The sequence below is a fragment of the Paroedura picta genome, chromosome 13, assembly GCF_049243985.1.
Source record: "Paroedura picta isolate Pp20150507F chromosome 13, Ppicta_v3.0, whole genome shotgun sequence".
Classification (NCBI taxonomy): domain Eukaryota; kingdom Metazoa; phylum Chordata; class Lepidosauria; order Squamata; family Gekkonidae; genus Paroedura; species Paroedura picta.
This window is the reverse complement of record NC_135381.1, coordinates 10,609,980-10,632,205: the sequence shown is the minus strand read 5'-3', so window position 1 is coordinate 10,632,205 and position 22,226 is coordinate 10,609,980. Positions and strand designations below refer to the sequence as shown.

Sequence of the window (22,226 nt, the reverse complement as noted above, 5' to 3'; positions counted from 1 at the left end):
TTTAGCATAGCAATGATGGTTTGAGTGGTTTTTCCGAATTCTCACCTTAAAAAAAAAAACATCTTAAGCACCTTTCCTCACAGAGATATGCCTTTTCTTTGTAGCTCCGTGAGGGAAAGGAACAGAAATTTACTTTAAAAAAAAATAAAATAATGGAATCTGGGGATCCCTGGCCAAAAGAGGTCCAGCTGGCCTCTGTTGGTTGGAACGAGCTTCCCGAGAACACCAGGCCCCTAATGGATGTAACACAGTTCTGTAGGGCCTCTAAGTCTTAGATAAGATAAACTGACTCTACAACTGCGAAAATGTAGATGGAAAGCAGACAGGCAGAAATATCATGCTCAAACCAAGTCCAATCCTTGTGTGGTGAGTGCCAAGAAAATCAGGAGAAAATCGAGCATGTGGGAACCGTCTACAGGTTCAAATCTCTACCCAGTCACCAGACTCTCTGGGAAGACTTAAGCTGACCTAACCTACCTCACAGGGCCAGTTTGATGGCACAATGTAGGAGGAAGAAGCACACAAGCTGTTCTAAACTCCTCAGAGGAAACTGAGGGGGACAAAATGGTTACAAATAACGGAGACTAAAATCCAACAGGGAAGTGGTTATAGCTCAGTGGTAGACTGGACGGCCCGTGACGGTCCCCAGAATAAAGAGAAACAAGATATTGGACAGCCGTGGTCAGGCTCCATATAAGTTCAACGGGACACAAAGTCCGTACATGTTCAATGAGGCACAAAGTCATAATCACATGTAAGGATATGTACATTCTGTGATGCAAAATTTGGCAATGAGAACAGAACTCAATCATTCCAGAAAATTTCATTTTTTAAAAAAAGCAAGTTTCTAGCCCAATATGATTGAAAAGTACATATAGCAAGGAGTCAGATTTTGGAGGCAGCAGGTGAGCAGGTTTTATAGCATCCGGGGCAGCACCTGCCCTTCTCCCCCCACCCCTCCCTAACTAGTCACAGTACCTGGCTTGGAATCTGAAAGGCAGAACTGCTAACCTCAAGGCTCTATGACAGGGGTAGTCAAACTGCGGCCCTCCAGATGTCCATGGACTACAATTCCCAGAAGCCCCTGCCAGCGAATGCTGGCAGGGGCTTCTGGGAATTGTAGTCCATGAACATCTGGAGGGCCGCAGTTTGACTACCCCTGCTCTATGAACTATTCCTGGAGAAAGAAAGAGCAACCAGGCCATCAGTGTTCATACTGAATAGCCCCCAAATTTACCCACCCACCCCAATTGCTAGCACTTCAGGCTCTACTCATCCCATGAACTAATTCTGCTCACAATGGTAGATTTTTGTTGATAACCACTAAGCACTTAAGTGATCCAGAAAGAGGAGAAAACACCTTTGGTTGCTATGACTGTGACCACAGAAAGGTGTTTAAAGGATTAACATTATTTTTATTTATTTTAGATATTTATAGCCCACCTAGCCGCTAAAAAGTGCTTGAGGCAAATCAAGGGAGTGTATTATTAAAGAAAGGTGTTTACAATTTTTTTTAAAAAACCACCCTGCTTTACAGTAAATTATATGTTTCTGGCATGAAAAAACTGGGCAAAAGGCAACGATTTTCAACATTTCTGTTGCACAGCCATTCTATTAACTCCCCTAGATGTGTGGGGATGTTTCATTTGGCTTCCCACACACACACAAGCGAGCTGAGAGCTCCTGAGCAGGGTTGCCAGCTCTGGGTTGGGAAAGACCTGGAGACTTTGGGGGTGGAGCCAGGAGTGGGCAGGATTTGCAGCCGGGAGGGACTTCAGTGGAGTCTGTTGGTATGGAGTCCCCCCTCCAAAGCAGCCCTTATCTCCAGGGGAACTGATCTCTGTTGCCTGGAGATGAGCTGTAAAACCAGGTGACCCCCAGGACCCACCTGGAGGCTGGCATCCCCACACCGAGGTGCTGCTGCTTCTTTCTTTTCAGCGACTGACTCCTTATGAACGCCTCTAACAGTCCCAAATGCTGATGCTGGAAGCATCAGAGAGAGTTCAGAGCTGAAGCTACACTTTCGGAATAACCGGGTCGTACAGTCCTTGCACCAGTGGGCAGGGGGGGGGAGGGGGGCTCCCATGACTAACATGCTCCCTGTACCAAAAATGCTTCCCCCTTCATGTAGAAAACCAGCACATCAGGGCTAAGGTTCTACCTGATATGCTAGATTTCTACTGGCGAAGAAGTTGGTCAACATGGGCGAGTATCCAAAAATACATTTTTCCTGTAAATTTACCCCATAACTGTATTATGATTAACCAAAAAAAAAACACATATGTGGAAGGAACATATATGCTCTTAAGAAAAAGGGATTGTGACCCTGCTTGGCTCTTTTGGCTCTTCCCAGGGAAATGCCAATCACCACTTTGAGGTTGGGGCGTAAAAGTCCTCCAGGCCAAATTGGCCAGGGATTCTGGGTTTCTTTTGGAAGGGCCATCATCTGGGCATAGAATTGGGGTCACTATGGGTGGGGAGGTATTTGTGAGTTTCCTGCATTCTGCAGGGGGTTGGACTAGATGACCTTGGAAGTCCCTTCCGACGCTTGCAGGCCTCTAAGATGCTTCTGCCGCCTAGGTGGATTAGGACCCTTCTTCCCCTGCTCTGTCGTCACAGCGAACGGCATCGCAACAGAACGCTGAATGAGAAAGAGCAGCACAGGATCCCGTTTCCTCCGTTCAATGTTTAATTTAAATAATTTAACCGATCGCACGATTGTGTTCCACATTAGTTAAGCTGGAGGCATTTCTCCAAACAATACATAATTTATGGAACTCCCTGCCAACGGGACGTCGTGATTAGCTTGAGATGGCTTTTAAAAGGGATTAGCAAATTTATGGAAGATAGGCCCATCAAGAACTATTAGCCATGACAGCTAAATGGCACCTCCGCGTTCAGAGATAATAGACTTTGAATGCCAGTCGCTGGGCGTGCGACAACCGGGGAGGGGCGGGCGGCTTTGTGAGCCTGCCATGGGTGCTCCGGGGCTAGAGTGTTCAGGGTCCCAGTTCAGGCAGGATACCGCCAGGCCCAGACTGGCTCTTCCTGCAGCCACCCAGCTGGCCAGTGGGGGGGAAATGGGAGGGTGGTCACCAGCGTCCTCACCATATACCATCACATGACCAGAAATGAAATCTCTATTGTCGAGGGCAGAAGAAGAAGAGTTGGTTTTTATATGCCGCTTTTCTCTCCCCGAAGGAGTCTCAAAGCCGCTTACAGATGCATTCCCTTTCCTCTCCCTACAACAGACATCCTGCGAGGGAGGTGAGGCTGAGAGAGCCCTGATATTACTGCTCGGTCAGAACAGCACTATCAGGGCTGTGACGAGTCCAAGGTCACCCAGATGGCTGCATGTGGAAGAGCTTGGAATCAAACCCACCTCTCTAAATTAAATTAGAAGCCGCTGCTTTTAACCACAACGCCAAGAAATGCAGGCAGGGACTCTTTCCATGAGTTATTTAAGTGGCCACGCTAGAATTTTGGTAATTCAGTTTGGCTCTGTTTCCACTGGCCCTGGCTGCAGCCCCTGGTTCCCCTAAAGGCACTGGCCCTACTCATCTCCTAGCCTGATTCACGGAGTGATAGATTGTAAGGTGCAGCCTCGGAGAGCACGAGAAGGCATGAAGACAGATCTAGAAGAAAAGGGTGGCGAGCTGCTAAAGGAGATCGGACATGACAATTTTCTTTAGGCAAAGGGGCAAAAATAGAACAAGGTTACTGGACAACGAATGACCCAGCCTCTGCTTTGGCCTGCCAGCTAGGCAAGGATGAAATGCCTCTTGGTTATAGAAGAGACTAGCATCGCCACTAACTCCTGTACCACAGAGGGTATATTTTTATCTGGCCCACTAAAGGCTGTTTACCCATCAGTATGTTGGCAGAAGGAGAAGATTACCAGGGCTGCTGAAAGAATATAGTTTTTATCAAGAAGAGAAACAACTATGTATACAGAGAGGAGGTAAGGGAGGGACCCAACTAACGGTTCTGTTCTGCATTTATCCTTCTGTTGGTTCTGGAGGAAAGCAGGGGGAGGTGTGCTCAAAGAAGCAGCAAGTTTCCCCTCGAGCCAATCAGGAGACTCAAGAAGATTATTTGAAAATCGCCAAGGAAGTTCCTATTCTAACTATGCTAAATAACGCGTCTCCTTCGATGCCCCCTGCAGGACACTCTTGATATTCTGTTCTATTGTGCACATTGCAGAGCTTGTGTATTCCAGCATGACAACAGCCAGGTTTCTATTATGCTTCTGAGATACTTGGGAATGACAGTTGCAATTAAACTAGTTACTTACATTTGTCTTGCAGTTAGGCAATTCATGACTGGATTTAATGCTTAGGGGTAGAGGAGAATTTCCTTTACATGGTTTATATATACTTCCAAAGCACAGAATGAACATGGAACAAAAATGTATCACATCACAGGACATTTTGCATCAAAATAGGGACAAAGTTCCATCTCTCTCTCCCTCTCTCTCTCTCTCTCTCTCTCTCTATCTATCTATCTATCTATCTCCTGCCACTACCGGAAGGGTTGTGGCAGCTAACAATAAAAGAATCTCCCAATAAAACCCCCAAGGATATTTTATTCAAATATTTATACTCATTTTCTCCCCAATGTGGACTTAAAGTGTCCTTAAAATGTCATTCCCCCTGCCCTGCATTTTATCCTCAGAGCAACAACCCTGTGAGGTAGGTTAGGCCGAGCATGTAACTGGCCCAAGATTACCCAGTAAGCTCCATGGCAGAGCAGAGATTCAAAAACCAAAAGGGGGGGGGGCTCGTGGGAAAAACCCAACTGGTTAGGACCTTCAAAGGTTGAATATCTGTATTAATGTCAAAATTGTATAATTTTATTATGCACAATTAAAAAAAAACTTTAGGAATTAAAAACACATATCCAGCCCACAGGCTATTCAAAAGCAGTGTGCTATGCACTATATGAACGCATAGACCGATGTTCTTCGGCTCTTATAGGGCCTTCTTCAAAGGTCTGATTTTAACACACACCGGTTCATTACATATATGAAATATGTATTGCGGACAATAAAAGCTGCAAAGTAAGAGCCTGTAAAAGATTTTTAAAAAACACGGTAATTCTAAACAAGCCAAGCTAATGCATAACAGAAGAAATTATGAAGTCATAAAAGTTACCATAAAGTACCAGTCACTTATCAGTGAAGATGTCTATTTATCAGTCCTTAACTCTCTGGAAAAAAATTAAGAAAAAACTAATCAAACTGTTAACAACTTATAATGGAAAGGGAAAAAACGGCTTGAAAATTACCTGCCAAGGGCTGCCCAAAATTTCAATGGTGCGTTTTCTTATTAGCGCATGTATTGCAACGAGTGAAGTGGTTGTCTGATGGTGGAGAAAATCTTATAAAAGGAGAGGATGGTGGAAAAGTGCTGATGGAAATCCATGTCCGACCAACTGCAACTGGCCAAAGCCGGAAGGAAGGAGGGGGGGTTAAATTGCGTATCTGAAAATAGACATCTTCTCATGTACAATTGAATCAGGGAGAAGAAGAAACAAGGAAAACAGCAACATAATCTCTTGATTTAAGCCTGCTGGTCCCAAAGTCCCAAGAGTGAATATCCAAAAGGTCTCTTCTCTCTTTAGAGCAGATATCCGATGTTCCTTGGGCGCTGTAATCATCTCAATGCCATAAAAACTGAAGATCTTTCATGGCTTGTTGAGTTGTTCAAAAGTTCTGGACCATTGGTGCAGGCGTTCGATGATTTCTGAGATTGTTTAAGGGCTCAAGGAGACATACTCTTAAAGGTCCAGATGTAAAACCTCTATATTGCTTATGTTTACTTTCCACTAAACAGGTAACACCAGAATTAGCACAAGTTATGTATTGACTGATAAAGAAAGTTCTGTCATCGGAACCCTTAAAGCTTTGCAGTTTTTTTTAAGCATGATTACAGGATTTACAATGTTGGCGAGGAAAAAAGAACGCTTGGTAACCCTTTTCTATATACAGTGTTGACTGCCAGTTCTGTGTGGGAGAAGCTGCTGTGAACAAGCATGCCCTTGAGATGTTCCTCTCATTTGTGGGCAAACAAAGGAATTGAGTTGCATCATGGAATGTCAGAGAGGCAATAGCAATACTTATTAAGGATTAAAAAAAAATTATTATAATGTTTGCTGTTAAGTTAAAAGAACAACCATTTTTCTGTAATGTTGGTTTTCTTTTTTGGTATCAAAAGAGTGGATCTTGGAATTAGTTTGGCCTTATAGAGAGCATGTTTTAAAAGCTTAGCTGAATATCCTCTCTCCGCCAGTTGCTGGACAGTTATTTTAGCTTGTTTGGTGAAATCTGATTCACAGCTGCAGTTTCTTTTAAGTCTTAATAATAGGGAATAGGGAAGGTTCTTTTTTAGGTGGCAAAGATGAAAACTGTCACCTGTCAGAAAGGAATTAACAACTGTTGCTTTCCTTAAAGTATCTGTTTGGATGGTATTGCCTTGTTTCCTAACTATTACATCTAGAAAATAGTTCAGTTCAAATGTAATGGTTCTATGAATAAGGTGACCAGATTTTAACATTGGTAAAGTGGGACACCATTGACCGGGAGGGTTCTTGATTTAAAATTTGGTCTATATGGAGCAACAAAAAGTTTCATAGAATGCATAGAATGCAAAAATAGTAGTGCAATATATATATATATTAATTTCAACATAAGTACAATGGGCCAGGTGCCCCCAGATGTCCCTCCAAAAGTGGGACAATCTGGTCACCTTACTATGAACCACGTTAATATATTTTGTGAACTGAAGTAATGTTTCGTCTGAACAATCCCGTATCAAAAAGATGCCATCCAAAAATCGTTTATACTCAATAACAGTTTGTTTATATATACGTGAAAGGCTGTATTTCTCTTCAAACCTCTCCATATGCAGGTTGGCTAATTGGGGGGGGGGGTAAACTGACAACCCATGTCAGTGCCCGACATTTGCTAAAAATATTCCTCTGCAAACTGGGGGGAAAAAATTGGAGGCAAAGTTTGGCTAATTGGCAAAGAGGAGGGTTACAAGAGTTGCCTCTTGATCCTGCAAAATATTCGTATACAAGAATGCTACATCCGAAGTGACAAATAACCAATTCTCCTGAACCTGTTTGATGTTGTTGATATAGTTTTTAAAAATCCATTGTATCGCTAACAAAGGAGTTGATTTTAGGGATTTTTAGCGAGCCAGTTTGGTGTAGTGGTTAGGAGTGCGGACTTCTAATCTGGCATTCCGGGTTCGATTCTGCGCTCCCCCACATGCAGCCAGCTGGGTGACCTTGGGCTCCCTACGGCAGTGATAAAACTGTTCTGACCGAGCAGGAATCTCAGGGCTCTCTCAGCCTCACTTCCCTCACAGGGTGTCTGTTGTGGGGAGACGAATGGGAAAGTGACTTTAAGCCGCTTTGAGCCTCCTTCGGGTAGGGAAAAGCGGCCTATAAGAACCAACTCTTCTTCTTCTTGTATAAAAAGTTTTAGAAATAAATCCAAACAAAGCCAGGGGTTCTTGAGCTGTACCACAAGCACTGACAATAGGCCGGCCTTGAACCAGAACTGTGTCCTTATGGATTTTAGGTAATAAATAGAATTGGGGAACTCTCCCTTCGGATTCTAAGATCACCCAGTAAACTGAGTAGAGGTTCAAACCTGGGATCCGTCTATCCTAGTTCAATGCCTTAGCCATTAAGCCACCTGGATTTAGTCACACCAGTCTATCCTAATAATTAAATATCTTAATAATTAAATAGTATATTGGTAATTATTCACTTATTTTGGCCACATCATGTGATCCAGCTCAACAGAGAAAGCAATTATGCTAGGATTGGTCTCTGGTCAAAGGAAACCAGGCCAACAAAGGATGTGGTGGTTAGATACGATCAAAATGGACGCCAGCCAGTACATGACACAACTAAGAGAAGCGGGGCAAGATGGGACATCATGGCGACAGCTCAGCCAGAGGATCTCCAAGAGTCATATTCAGCTAACATCAACATCATAATGATTCTCATCATCATTTTTTTAGTATCTATTCTGCTTTTCCAGTTCAAAGCGCTTCATATCCTTCCCCTCGTAACTCTTACAATGGTCCTGCAAGGCGGGCCGATATTCTTATTCTGGGAACCTCCCCGACCCCAGCCTGAGAATGGTTTGTTCCCAGGCCGCCTCACGAATTTGTGCAAAAGCAAAATACGAAACACAGACTTCCCGTATCAGTTCTTAGTTTCATAGCCACTCTGGGAGCGCCCATAACCTCGGTTGCCCCATTGGTATACTAATGGTAATTACTATGATCAGCCTCATAATAAGCTGAAATACCAGGAATGGTATTAAATTACATGGCGCACATAGATCTTTGAAAGCTTCACAAAGGAGATTTCCCCACGGGTATTTCTTTAATTGCCTTAAGAGCCTCTCTGTATAGGCCTGCTTCCAACACGGAGCTCCCTTCCTTCTACGGCTACCATAGAATCATAGAATCATAGAATAATAGAGTTGGAAGGGACCTCCTGGGTCATCTAGTCCAGCCCCCTGCACTATGCAGGACACTCACCACCCTTTTATACAGTTAAGACGAATTAAAGGGAACCACAGCGATAAGTCCTAAATTGGAATAGCAATAGTCAGTTGTAAAGCTATATCATGGAATGGGGGGGGGGGGGGACAACAATCATTCAACAATGTGTATTGAACAACCTGAGCTGCATACATGGAAAGTTCTTGAAGAAAGTCTTTCAGACCTTCCCTTAGCATGCTGAGAGCACCTCCTGCAAGGCTGCAGTCCGGTTACGAATGAAGACTGTGACTTATGGGAAATGTTGAGATAAAGGAAGTCTGAAACAGACAAATTAAACCCGAGTGGTCTTCAGCAGCCTGTACACCCAAGATTGTTATATCTCTACATTTCTGCCTTCGAGTTTCCAAGACATCAAGACTCAGAGATTTGAAAGTTTCTTTGTTGAGACATTGTTTTGGACACTTTTAAAATTATTATTATTATTATTATTATTATTATTATTATTATTATTATTATTATTATTATTATTATTATTATTATTACAATTTATTTCCCACCACTCCCGGAAACGGCTCATGGTGGGGTACAATTGTCCATAATAAAACCCTGTATAGTTGCAATGTATGGCTGTGAAAGTTGGACCATAAGGAAGGCCGAGCGTCAAAGAATTGAGGCTTTTGAACTCTGGTGCTGGAGAAGACTCTTGCGAGTCCCTTGGACTGCAAGGCGAACAAACCGGTCAGTCCTAGAGGAGATCAGCCCTGACTGCTCCTTAGAAGGCCAGATCCTCAAGATGAAACTCAAATACTTTGTCCACCTCATGAGAAGGAAGGACTCCCTGGAGAAGAGCCTAATGCTGGGAGCGATTGAGGCCAAAAGAAGAAGGGGACGCCAGAGAATGAGGTGGCTGGATGGAGTCACTGAAGGAGTCGGTGTGAGCTTAAATGGGCTCCGGGGCATGGTAGAGGACAGGAAGGCCTGGAGGATCATTGTCCATGGGGTCGCGGTGGGTCAGACACGACTTCGCAACTAACAATAACAACAACAACAAATACCCTGTTAAAACACACAAAGATGTAAACGATATCAAAAATCCCAAAGAACACAGCAGTGTAACCCCCCCCCCCCAGCAATATCTAATAGAGCAAATGGGAAGAGGGGGCACAGATGACACATAGCCAAGCCACTGCTCAACACGAGGCGGGGAGAAGGGCAATCAGATCTTCCTCACCACGCTGGCCTCAACCATAAGCCTGGCGGAAGAGCTCTGTTTGGCAGGCCCTGCGGAACACCGAAAGCTCCTGTGGGGCCTGCAGCTCTTCTGGGAGCTTAATAAACATTGTTTAATGGTTGTTCCCCCCCCCCATTCCACAATATAGCTTTACAGCAATTTATTATTACCATTTTAAGCAGGGCAGTTTTCTTTCAGTGATTTACAAACAGACCAGCTGAGTGGGCGGCATGGACAGGCTAGCATCCTGCCAGCCAGGGCTAGCTTTCCAACTGGCATCGGTTCCCCCAAACCAGCCCTTACCTTTGTAGCTGTGTCCCTAGAAGAAGAAAAAGAAGAAGAAGAAGAAGAAGAAGAAGAAGAAGAAGAAGAAGAAGAAGAAGAAGAAGAGTTGGTTCTTATATGCCGCTTTTCCCTACCCGAAGGAGGCTCAAAGCAGCTTACAATCGCCTTCCAGTTCCTCTCCTCACAACAGACACCCTGGGAGGGAGGGTGAGGCTGAGAGAGCCCTGATATTTCTGCTCGGTCAGAACAGCTTTGTAAGTGTTGTGGTGAGCCGAAGGTTGGCCAGCTGGTTGCATGTGGGGGAGCGCAGAATCGAACCTGGCATGCCAGATTAGAAGTCCGCACTCCTAACCACTACACCAAACTGGCTCTCTCCTAACCCCACCCTGGGTTCCTCCTTGCCAGACGCCTGCAACTTTCCTGGCTCTTTTGTGGGCTTCGCTCCCTTAGACGACCTGTTTCTCCCTGCCAACCCAAGAGAGGTTTGGTTTCCATAGCAGAATGACGTCCCGCTTGGTTGGGAAAGCGACCAGCCGCATCTCAAAGTCATGGTTCATCTGTGCTTGGGCATTGTTGAGGTTAATTCAGCCATGGGCTATATATCTCGCCGGTGGGACAACCTGTCTTCCCGGCAGTTTTGAGAGAGACCGGGAAAACATTTCAGGCAAAGGGGAGATTTAGATTGTTCTTACCTCTCTGCCAGTGTACTTTGTAATGTTTCCATGCTAGCATCGTGTCTCTGGTGAAGGGTGACCAAACCCATACGCCTGGCAGGGTCCAGATGCCTGTATATGAACACACACACTCCTCCCCAACCTTAGCTCCTCTGCTCAAACAGCACTGGGCTGTAACCTGTGCCAATCCTATCCAGGAACGTTCCAACCTATGGTACCCTAGCCCAGAGGACACAGCAGTAATTTCACAGAGGTGCCTCTTAGGATCGCATTATCAGAATCGAAATGGAGCCCTATGAAGCCAAGGATCCAGCACGGTGTCGTGGTTAAGAGCGGCGGCTTCCAGTCTGGTGAGCCGGGTTGGATTCCCCGCTCCTCCACAAGCAGCCAGCTGGGGGACCTCAGGCTAGTCACAGCCCTGATAGTGCTGTTCTCACAGAGCAGCCCTGTCAGAAGCTCTCTCAGCCTCATTTACACCACAAAGAAGAGAAGGTGATTGTAAGCTGCTTTGAGACGCCTTCAGTTGGTACCTATGGTACCCTAGCCCAGAGGACGCAGCAGTAATTTCACAGAGGTGCCTCTTAGGATCGCATTATCAGAATCGAAATGGAGCCCTATGAAGCCAAGGATCCAGCACGGTGTCGTGGTTAAGAGCGGCGGCTTCCAGTCTGGTGAGCTGGGTTGGATTCCCCGCTCCTCCACAAGCAGCCAGCTGAGGGACCTCAGGCTAGTCACAGCCCTGATAGTGCTGTTCTCACAGAGCAGCCCTGTCAGAAGCTCTCTCAGCCTCATCTACACCACAAGGAAGAGAAGGTGATTGTAAGCTGCTTTGAGACGCCTTCAGTTGGTGAAAAGCGGGGTCTAAAAAACAACACTTATTCTTCTTCAGAGCTCGTTCTAGCATCCTGTCCATTCTAGCATCTTAACTATTGTTTCATGCTGCTGCAGAAGGTTTATTAAAGCCGTCCATATACCGGCTGCCTAACTGTATAGATCACAGTAGGCTTTTTCGCTTTGGAATTTTTCAAATCGGGATTCTAAAGGACAGTAGTAAAAACGGGGTGTTTGCATGAATAATTTGGATTGTGTTTTCTTTTTTCTTTTTCGCCTAATACGATCCGTCACAATGCCAGCGTTTTCATCGTCGCAAAAAGGTACGTCCGGCTATGTTCTGACTTCAGGTATCTCTCGCACATTGTATTTCTAACAGGTATATGCTACGGACGCATGCTGCCAACCCATAGACTAGGAACACTGGAATTGCGTGCGATCCTTTTTAAAAAACAATACGTTTCCGCGTTCACGAACACAATGGCCTTGTTCCGTTTTAGTAAAGAGGCAAGCAGCTACTCTAAACCTTACATTTTTAGGCACGTACTAAATGTTTCTCTTTTGTGTGATCTGGAAGCATCAGGAGAAGCAGACCTTCGGCTATAGACATTTTGTTTGGTTTTGTATTGTTTTCTCTAACGGCTGTCCTAAGTTGGGCCAAGTCCCTTCCAATTCTATTTTGAGGCTCTCTCATTTTATCCCCCCCTCCCGCTGAGGAGCTCAAAGCCCCCCTCTTCCTATTTGAACCTCACAACCACCCTGCAAAGTGGGCTAGGACAGTGAGCACCCGAGACCTTTCCTCCTTAGACAGAAAACCTTACTGGTATGTGAAATGTGCGATATTCCTTCTGTGACATTCTTGGCTGCAAACTTGAATCTCTTCCTAGTTTCTAGTTGTCTACTTGTATTCTACTAGCATACAAGCGTGAAATCTCAGCTCCTGATGGGCGATGTCAAAATGAGAATTGCTGATATTCTGTCTCCATCAAATCGAATCAAAATCCCCATCAAATCAAATCTCCCACGCAGCCTTGAAGCGGTTCGCTCACTCTCTGCTTAATTTGCCTCCCCTTCCGCCACATACTCCCTCTTATTCTCGTTGGCTAAAATGACATACTGGTCAGACAGTGTAAACAAGTAAGATTTCAGCCCGCCTCGATGTATAAAGTTGGGTCGGTCAGTCGTTATGGAAGCTGAAATTACATTTCAAAATGTTTTATATTTTCCACTGTGTTTACAGGTTTCTGCTGTTGACCTTTTAGAACGTCATGCACTTTTCTAATTTTCATTTCTTTTTCCTGCGTCATTCGCACACTGCTCCGCTATGCCCATGCTCTGAATATACCTACGAGGCTCTTTCACTGCTGCCTTTCACTAACAGGCTCCTTTGACTGTAATAGGAAAGCATGAGAAAGGGATGGTGGTAAGCCTTTAATATCCAAAGTTGTTAAGTCTTGGAGGTTTTAGCCTCCTGTTTCAAGTCTTAGCCAATTCTAGTCTTGGAGTTCTGGAGTCCTTGGCTGGGTCAGAAGTGCAGGAAGCTGAGCTGGAAAGCACTCTGCACCCTCTCAGAGACCGGGTCTTCATTACAGTTCTTCAGTCCTTTCTACGTAGCTCATGTTTATCATCCTACCTTTCATCAAAGGAGCTCACTGCCCATTTTATCCTCATTATAATCCCATGAGGTAAATCAAGCTGAGAGCGAATGACCGGCTAAAGCGACCTTCAAGGTCGCGTGGAGAATTTAACCTTGGACCTACTCCAGCACTTAGAATCATAGAATCATAGAGCTGGAAGGGACCTCATGGGTCATCTAGTCCAACCCCCTGCACTATGCAGGACACTTGAGTCTCAACCCCACAGCCACCCTTCTCCCTTCCAGCTATCAGAGCTCCAGGCTACAAACGACGAGATCGGCCAATTCAAGGCTCTATTAATTGACCCGCAGGGGCCAACCTCAACTGGCCAAGGCAAATTCAGTGAGCCTGCAAGCTAGGGCACTGCCTAGCCTTTTGTGGCCGCCATTTGAGTTTAGGCACGCACAACGATGAATCAAACAAAATCACGAAAGATGGCTGCCTAGCACCAAGCCTACATCGTAAGTTTCGCTTAATAAATTGTGTCCATTTCATGTGGCCCCACATGCTTAAATAGGGACATGTATCGAGGTTTGACGATGTGCGGTTTTATGTATTTCTTATCTTATTCACCAGATTGTCCTACCCTGACTTGGTTTGAGACTTTTCAAAGCCAGCTGCCAAATGAAGCGAAGTTATCGACACTTGCATGCTCTCCAGTGTGTCACAGATGAAAACAGGGACTGCTTGTAATATCCCTGTTCTTGTATTAAGGGCTGCGCCACCCCGCTTTCCTCCGTCTTTAAACATTGCCGCAGGTTCTACTCTGCCCGCTACACACTATATTAATTGATCTGGCAACAGCCTGTTTTAAAAGAACGTCTTTGTTGTTTAAGTTAAAGGCATTCCGGGGGTAGAGGGGGAACCTAGATTTATAATACACATTCCCTTATCGAAAAGTTCAAAACGAACCTCACCAGCATGAGAAATCATCCGTATACCGCGCAGCGCCTTGGTGGTCGCACGTGAGGATTTGCACATATGTACATTAGAGACAAGATGTGCATATGGGAATTAAAAAAAAATAACACACCCCATGCCGTGATTTAATTGCTAGAGACCCCCAGGGAAGATGTTGAACTCTGAAGAATGACAACTCTAGCAAGGCACACTAACAACATTTTAACAAGGCATTCCCAAAAGGCAAATTCAGGGAGCAAAACAGGACGATGATTCACCAGAGATGAGGATCAGTAAGAGGGGGCTATGCCTGGCAAGCGGGAAACAGCTGGAGCACATACAATTAAATACATTTTCAGACCCACAAGGATCAATTACAATCCAATTTTGTAGGTACAGTGAAGAATTTTCGTCGATTGAATCGGTCAACAGTCCTGATTGGTTCTGGGCTTCTTTCTATGGGACAATAACGAGAAATTGGGGTCTTGGCTTCCAACCCCAAATCAGCTTCATTTTAGCCGTTATTTCTACAATGACACAAACATACCCATTCCATCTAGCAAGCATTTGAAAGAGAGAGCTTCATAAAGAGTGTCTCGAATGCCGCTCTGTCTGCTGCCCCATGATAGAAAGGTTGTGCATCACATGCAGGCACCTACCTGTCCACCTGGACTTCTGCATCTCGTTTGTCCATCTGGGACTGCGGTTCTCCATTGAGTTCCTTGCTGTTATTCTTCAGAAGGTCCAGGACCGGCTTGATCTCTTTTAACAGTTCACTGTTTTCAACACTACCATTCAGGCAACGTTCAGAAACGTCGTTGCTGTTGCTTTTCATGGAGTCCTCTGCAACGGTGCCAGAAACCACCCCATTGACATGCACCAAAGTCTCGTCTCCCTGCCCATTCTCTCGGGCACATCGAGAACTGACAGAACCGCCCATGATTGTGAGGTCTGCCCCTTGCTGCTGATCTTTGGTGAGGATGCTCGGACTGGACGGCAAGTCTACTGAAGTCGGGGTCGTACACAAGGGCCGGGTGACTCGGACAGTCTTTGGTGTCCCGTCGCCGGTGAAGGTCGTCTCTAGATGAGTGGTGAATCCTTCTGGGCCTCTCAAGATGAGAACGACATAGGTTTCCGAGGCGACACTCCTCAAGACCTCCAGAGCATTTCCATAGTTCATATCCACCAAAGGCCTTCCATTGACTGCTAGGATAATGTCCCCTCTCTGAATAAGGCCACTTTGTTCGGCTGCCCCTCCTCGGATCAGATCTGAGATGATCACTGGTGGTTTGTTGATACGTTCCTTTACCAGGAACCCGAGACCCCCAACCTTGCGCTTGAAAAGCCTCACCGAAATCACATTGGGCTGAATCTGCTGTACACTGAACACATTCTCTTCCATTGTAGTCCTTAAATCGTCTCGCCCAATGGCTGAGAGCAGATAGTGCGCAATGCGTCTCTCTATTGGTCTTCGACTGTGTTACCAGCAACTAGAGGGAGGAAAACAGTGTGCGCTGTCTCTCTCTTGCGCTCTGTGTTTGTGAGTGCCTCACTAGGATAGGTTGCTTCTTTGGCTTTCAAACACGTTGCACAGAACCCCTGATGTATGTTCTGCAGCGCATCACTTGTTGAGTTTCAGCTCTGGATCAGTTTCATTCTCTGGTTGCTTCTCCACCATTCAGCAAAGTTAGTGGTCCCAAAAGGAAGTCTGGGCAGAAATGAGCATGAACAGAACCAAACATCTCCCAGATGTGCAGCCTCTCGGAGGAAATGTTGTACTGGCAGAGCCCTGGGGCTTGGTGTTTGACTTCACATTTTTATCTGCAAATGGGGAAAAGGGGAGAGAAAATAAACATATGAAGCCAAGTATATTGTAAATATCTGCAAGCAACTGAAAGAGATGGCAACATTACACCTGTACACAAACCCTTCCTGAGACAAGCTGGTTCTCAATTAACTGGACTTCAGGACAGCATTTTTAACGATCCCCTACAGATGTATGGAGACAGGCTTTTATCATATATTTTGGTCATCTAAATAGATGATTCTTTTTATATTATGGGTTGTTCTTAATGCCCACCTAGGGCCCGATACTGTTGGTGGGAAGGTGGAGTGTATCAATACCCTAAAGCAGGGGTAGTCAAACTGCGGCCCTCCAGATGTCCATGGACTACAATTCCCAGGAGCCCCTGCCAGCGAATGCTGGCAGGGGCTCCTGGGAATTGTAGTCCATGGACATCTGGAGAGCCGCAGTTTGACTACTCCTGCCCTAAAGAAACAAACAAACTTGGATGCTAATGCTGCCCCAGACAGGAACAATTGTTTAGTAGGCACAGGGACCAGAAAACCCCATATGCTGGGCCGTACAAGAGAAGGAACAGGGCAGCTATTAGGAACTGGAAGCTTATTCACCCTTTCTATGCAATGGCAACGAGGCTCTGGGCAAACCAGCTGAGACACCGGAATTGCCATAAATTTAACTGTTATTTTAAAATATATTATTTTCTAAGATTAAAACAATTTTAAAAGATTGTTTCCTAAGATAAGGCTTCACTCGTACTATCGGTTTATGTTTTTTGAACACGACAACGTATTTTAGAAGGATCTGCATTGTTGGAGAGACCATTCCTTCCCCCCTACAAATCTTCGGGGCACAAAAAATTCAGTACGTTCAAATCCTCCAGCCAGCCACCCTGCTTCCACCTGCGGCTGCTGAGACCAGAGGGAAGGATGGGAGTCGCTAAGCATCATGCCGAGACATACCTCCAGTCGAAAACCTGCTTCACAGCCAGTCATGTAATACTCTTATTTCTGTTTGCCATCATTTTTGTTTTGTTTAATGGTGTTTTGATTGATGCAAAAGATAAAACAAATGCTCTTTGGAGTATATTAATGATGGAATATCAGTGTTGGAAAGTGGTATACAAATCTCATGATCAGTAGAAATGTTTGGTGGTTCTGGGCTGCCTGTTGTGTACCATCACATCAGCATCCTTGTGGATTGGCAGCCCGCTGACATCCCCCCCCCTCTCTCTCTCTCTCTCTCTCTCTCTCTCTCTCTCTCCCTCCTGTTTCCCAAGCAGTGAAGCGGCTTTTCTTTGCCTTTTTCTTTCTAATGATCCAGCCGAAGCGAATGACAACAGAAACAATGAATCGTAACATTTTTCCAGCTGTCATGGACTTCACTGGTTTTGCTGGCTCATTATAGAAAAGGGGGGGGGAAACGCGGAGGGGTGAAGCCTCAAGTGGGGAACAGACGGAGCTGGTGAAGTTGTCAAGAGGAAGGGAACTGGATTTGTCACTGTGTTTCGGAGAGCAGGGGCGATGATCATAAAAAACCCTTCCGCTTTCACTCAGAGCAGAGATGCAACGTGGAGACCTGTGAGAGGGGAACAGTAATGCGAGATCCATGCTGAGTGAGGGACCTTGAGCAATATGTGAGCCTCAATCTATCGTCTGTAAAATGGGCGCAATCTTTGTTTGCAAGAATTGTGGATCTACAGTGGGATTTCTAGACCAGGGGTTCATGAAATCCTGGGGTTTCTTGATGGCCATGGACAGGTTTCACTGAGTGGGAGGGAGTTAATTCTTTTTACAAATATTGTGCAATATGAACCCTCCCCCCAAAATTATCAACAGTGGACCTGGGGGGGGGTGGAAAAGGGAGAGGCCCAGCTCATAAAAATGACTTCTGGGGGTATGATAAGGAGGCGTGTCTTGCTGATGACACTTCTGGGGTTTCTCAAAGCCTGAAAAATGTTCACATCATTCTCCTCTCTTCCGTTCGATCCTCACAACAGCCCTGCAAGGTAGGTTATGCTAAAAATCTAGGACGGGCCCAGTCACCTAGGCAGCTTCCGCAGCAAGTGAGGATCAGAACCTGGTTCTCCCAGATCCTTTTTAACCACTCCATCATGCTGGCCCTTATATGCTATCACAGCTCCAAATGTACCTGGGCGCTGTTAGAGGGTAAAATGGCAGACATGGTGCCCCAACGTACATGCACATGCATTAATACGTATACATACTGTAGACAAGGTGCTGCACCCACCCACCCACTTGCGAAGAAATAGGGGTGGGGTGGAGTGGAGCTTTGAAGGAACCCTTTTGCAACCATACTGGCAAAAAAGAGAGTGAGAGAGAGAGAGAGAGAGAGAGAGAGAGAGAGAGAGAGAGAGAGAGAGAGAGAGAGAGAGAGAAGAAAAGTTGGTTTTATACTCCGCTTTTCACTACCTGAAGGATTCTCAAAGCTGCTGACAATCTTCTTCCCCTCCTCTCCCCACAGCAGACACCCTGTGAGGTAGGTGGGGCTGAGAGAGCTCTGAGAGAACTGGGACTGCCCCAAGGCCACCCAGCTGGCTGCACATGGAGAAGTAGGGAATCCGGGGAGAGCGGTATATAAGTTTGATAAATAAATAAATAGATAAACAAACAAACAAACAAATAAATAAAATATCAAACCTGGCTATCCAGATTAAAGGCCATTGGTCTTAGGATAACAGAACCCAGGACCATATCTGATCGACGGGGTCATGGGGAGGACGTGCTACCATGCCGAACGCCAACAAGTCCCATTAGCTCGGCAAATGGCGGATGCAAAATACCGAAGCCGCTTCCTGCTTCCAATTTTCCAAGCAAGCACACAACGAACTTTGTACTGTGCAACTCGAGAAAAAAAGAAATCCATCTTTCCATGCAGCCTTTTCCATGTGATTAATTTCTAATTCATTAGCAGGTGCTGCAAATGTAAACACACACAAAAAGTTGGCTCCGCTGAGACCGCAGAAGAACTCTGGAATCTGCTGGCTGGCTTGTCAAGGTAGATAACTCTGTCGCTGGCACGAGTTATACAGTAAAAAACCCTTTGGGACCGGCTCACGCAGCCATTTCGAGACGATGACTAATTGATCCTTGCAGGGAGAGGCTGGAGCCCAGCTATGGGTGGTCACAGGGGGCAGCGAGGGGATCAGATCTCTGGCTTTTTACGGCTCCCAAGTATTGCCTGCCAGGTAGCTGTAAGAATTACTGACCTGTCCTATGCATGTTGACTTAGAAGGAAGCTCCACCAAGGGCGCAAAACTTCAGGACTGATTTTGCATTGGACGGGGAAGGAGGAGGAGGAGAAGAGTTGGTTGTAGAAGAAGAGTTGGTTCTTATAGGCCACTTTTCTCTACACGAAGGAGTCTCAAAGCGGCTTGTCTTCCCTTTCCTCTCCCAACATTAGACACCCTGTGGGCAGATGGGGCTGAGAGAGCTCGAACAGAACTGCTCCACAAGAACAGGCCTAACAGGACTGTGACTGGCTTAAGGTCACCCAGCAGGTCGCATGTGGACAAGCAGGGAATCAAACCCTGTTCTCCAGATTAGAGGCTGCTGCTCTTAACCACGACACCATGTTTGCGCTCAGTACAGACCACAGCACTTATGTATTGATTTCAAATATTTACGTTTGCATTTCTGCTGAGCATCTCAGGCCCCGCTGCTTGGGGAGGAAAATCACAAAGGATCACGGCAGCAGCCAGCATGGTGTTGAGGTTAGAGTGCAGACTAGGATGTAGGAAGCATAGGTTCGAATCTCCATTGCCCTGGTAGCTTTTGGGTTCGTCAGTCAATCTCAGTCTAATCTACCTAACAGGGTTGTCGTTGTGAGCATAAAATGGAGAAGGGGAGAAGGATATTAGAAGCTGCTGTTGGGGACATCACTGGCAAGAGAAGCAGGGTACAAATATCTAAGTAAACTAATTGAAAGGCAAAGAGAAAACAAGCATTGCATGCAAAGAGACAGAATATACCCTCTCTCTCATGCCAGTTTTCTGGTCACACAGAGTTCCTGATCCAAACAGCCTTTCAGACCTTCTGCCAGAGGTGCTGTAGTACATTCCACCACATCTCTTTCCGATGCATGCTTGCACCATGACTTATTCCCTAGAAAACATGCACGGGGGTAAGAGAGACCCTGGGTTCAAATTCTCATCTCAGGCATGAAGCTCTCTGGATAACCCTGAGCCAGTTTCTTGCAGCCTAACCTCCCTCCAAGGAATGTTTTGAGGCTAAAAGCAGAGTCAGGAATAGTTTCCCCTGCCAAAGCGAGGGCAGGACAAAATCGCAGGCAGGCAGATGTGTGCCTGGATCTAATCAGCTCCGTTTCAGGGCAAACAGAAGCTACCACCCAGTTTTTAATGGGTGATTATACCTTTCTCTCATCAAACGCTCTTTTCCCCAAGGAATAAAATGTGCTCGGTATGCAATCACCTATTTTCCCCCAATTTTAAAAAGAACCTTGCTTGAAGAACAAAGTGACAAATGGTAGCATCTACTCCCTTCCTAATCTCCCCCCCCCCTCTTCCAAACATCTGTTCGCAAACTCATTTTCACTGGTGCTTTGAAAAAAAGAAACAACATGGGAAAAAAGAGAGTATTTCCTAACTAACTGCGGTTAAATCAAACCAGGATTCCTCGTCAGCTCACAAGGATGCCGGCAAAGAAACCCAGCCAAGATCCACCCGCCTGTGATCTACAACTCGGGGTAGATCACCAAGATAGCCAAGATCAGCAACCCTTCCCCCTCCAGCCTCTATTTGCTTGTTCGGCCTCCTACGCCTCCTCTCCCCACTGAGGAAGGTGGGGCTGTGAGAGCTCTGAGAGAACTGTAACTGGCCCAAGGTCACCCAGCGGCTGCATGTGGAGAAGGAGCAGGGAATCAAACCCGGTTCTCCAGATTAGAGGCTCTCACTCTTAACTGCTCTCGAAGTCGGGTGTGTGTGTGTGACTTGACAACAAGCAAACAACAGGAGGGGAGTCAGTTTGTTGCACAACAAACTCAGCCCCCTGCCCCCCCCAGCTTTGTCCAGGACTCCTGTTAATGGACTAATAAGAGTCATTCCAGATGGCTCTGCCCTAAAGGCAGGAGGTGATGTGTGTAGAAGCCAGCTTGTCAACACCATGGGCCTTAGGTTGGCTTCCGAGACACGCAGCCCCATTAGACTGACACTCCTGTGTCACTTTCACAGATCTTCTTTTCAGCTTCTTTTTCTTTGGGGGAGATGTCAGGTAGGCATGAGCACTGCTGCTCCACGGGCCAGTTAAACTCTCAGAGGGGAAGCCTGAAAAGATTGCTCTCCGCCAGGATGGTTCTTGGCCTTGGACGCTGATCTATTCCTTGACAATGGTTAGCGCACTTGCCATGTTTCACTCCTGATGGGACGATGCGCACTGTGCCAAGACCAAACCTAGAATTATGAAGCCCCCACTCCCAAGGGGACATTTGGGGAAGCTCCCCGCCTCCGACATTTTCAGCCCACATTTTCTTTTCTTCAATACTAAATTTGTGTGTGGGGGGGTTGTTGTTTTTCAGCTTTTATTTTTCCTCCCGACCCCTCGGATGGGAAGAAAATGCTTGTGCTAGGGGTATCATAAGGTCTGCAAAGTTCTCTCTTTGGTACTGGCTGTGGTTGTGATCCTGCTTGCAGAAAACATGAGCTTTTCTACTTTCAAACGTCGTAGGCGTACCCACCAGTCCTGTTTTATATGTCTGGTGAAATTGTGAACGGCATTTTCTGTCGTTGCAAAGGTTACGATAAAAAAGCATCATGCAAATTGGACCGGACCCCAAACCCGATCCGTCCCTCCCCTGCTTTTCCTGGAACTTTCTAGACCTTTGACATCTCTACGGCAATGCTGTTAATGATTTACAAGAGAGCCCTGGCACAGGGCCAGATTAGCAGCTGGCATGGAGGACTTGTTTGCAGCCTGGCAGCTTGCTGAGAATAGGAGAATAGTTATGTCGGCTCTGGGAGGGGAATACCTGGAGACTTTGGGGGTGGAGCTGGGAGTGGGCAGGACTTGGGGCAGGAAGTGACCTCAGTGGAGTAGAATGCTATGGAATCTACCCACTAAAGCAGCAATTTCTCCAGGGGAACTGATCTCTGTCTCCTGGAGATGGGCGGTAAAACTGGGTCCCACCTGGAGGTTGATAAATAAATGCTTTTCAAAGTTCAAAACTGTTCTTCATGCGGTTGCATTAATTCAGAAGTCTTTGAAAGTGCTCTTGTTCTTCGTGTGGTTTTATTTATTCCAAAGTACTTGAAAGTAATCTTTCAAAAGAAATCTTTCAAGTACTTTGGAATAAATAAAACCACAC

The 22,226-nt window shown here is 45.9% G+C and overlaps 1 protein-coding gene across 4 annotated transcripts in view; it reads right to left on the bottom strand.

Annotated features, from left to right (window-relative positions):
* The window catches only part of NOS1 (nitric oxide synthase 1), a 178,283-nt gene that overhangs the window by 66,666 nt on the left and 89,391 nt on the right, over positions 1 to 22,226 (bottom strand). For 3 of the 4 annotated variants that reach the window (XM_077307381.1, XM_077307379.1, XM_077307378.1), the window contains exon 2: positions 14,746 to 15,907. In XM_077307381.1, coding sequence (XP_077163496.1) covers positions 14,746 to 15,488 — 743 coding nt within the window. In that variant the 5' untranslated portion in view covers positions 15,489 to 15,907. Of the gene's footprint in view, positions 1 to 14,745; positions 15,908 to 18,547; positions 18,653 to 22,226 lie in introns of those variants that run through there. The other variant, XM_077307380.1, reaches the window with a different exon arrangement.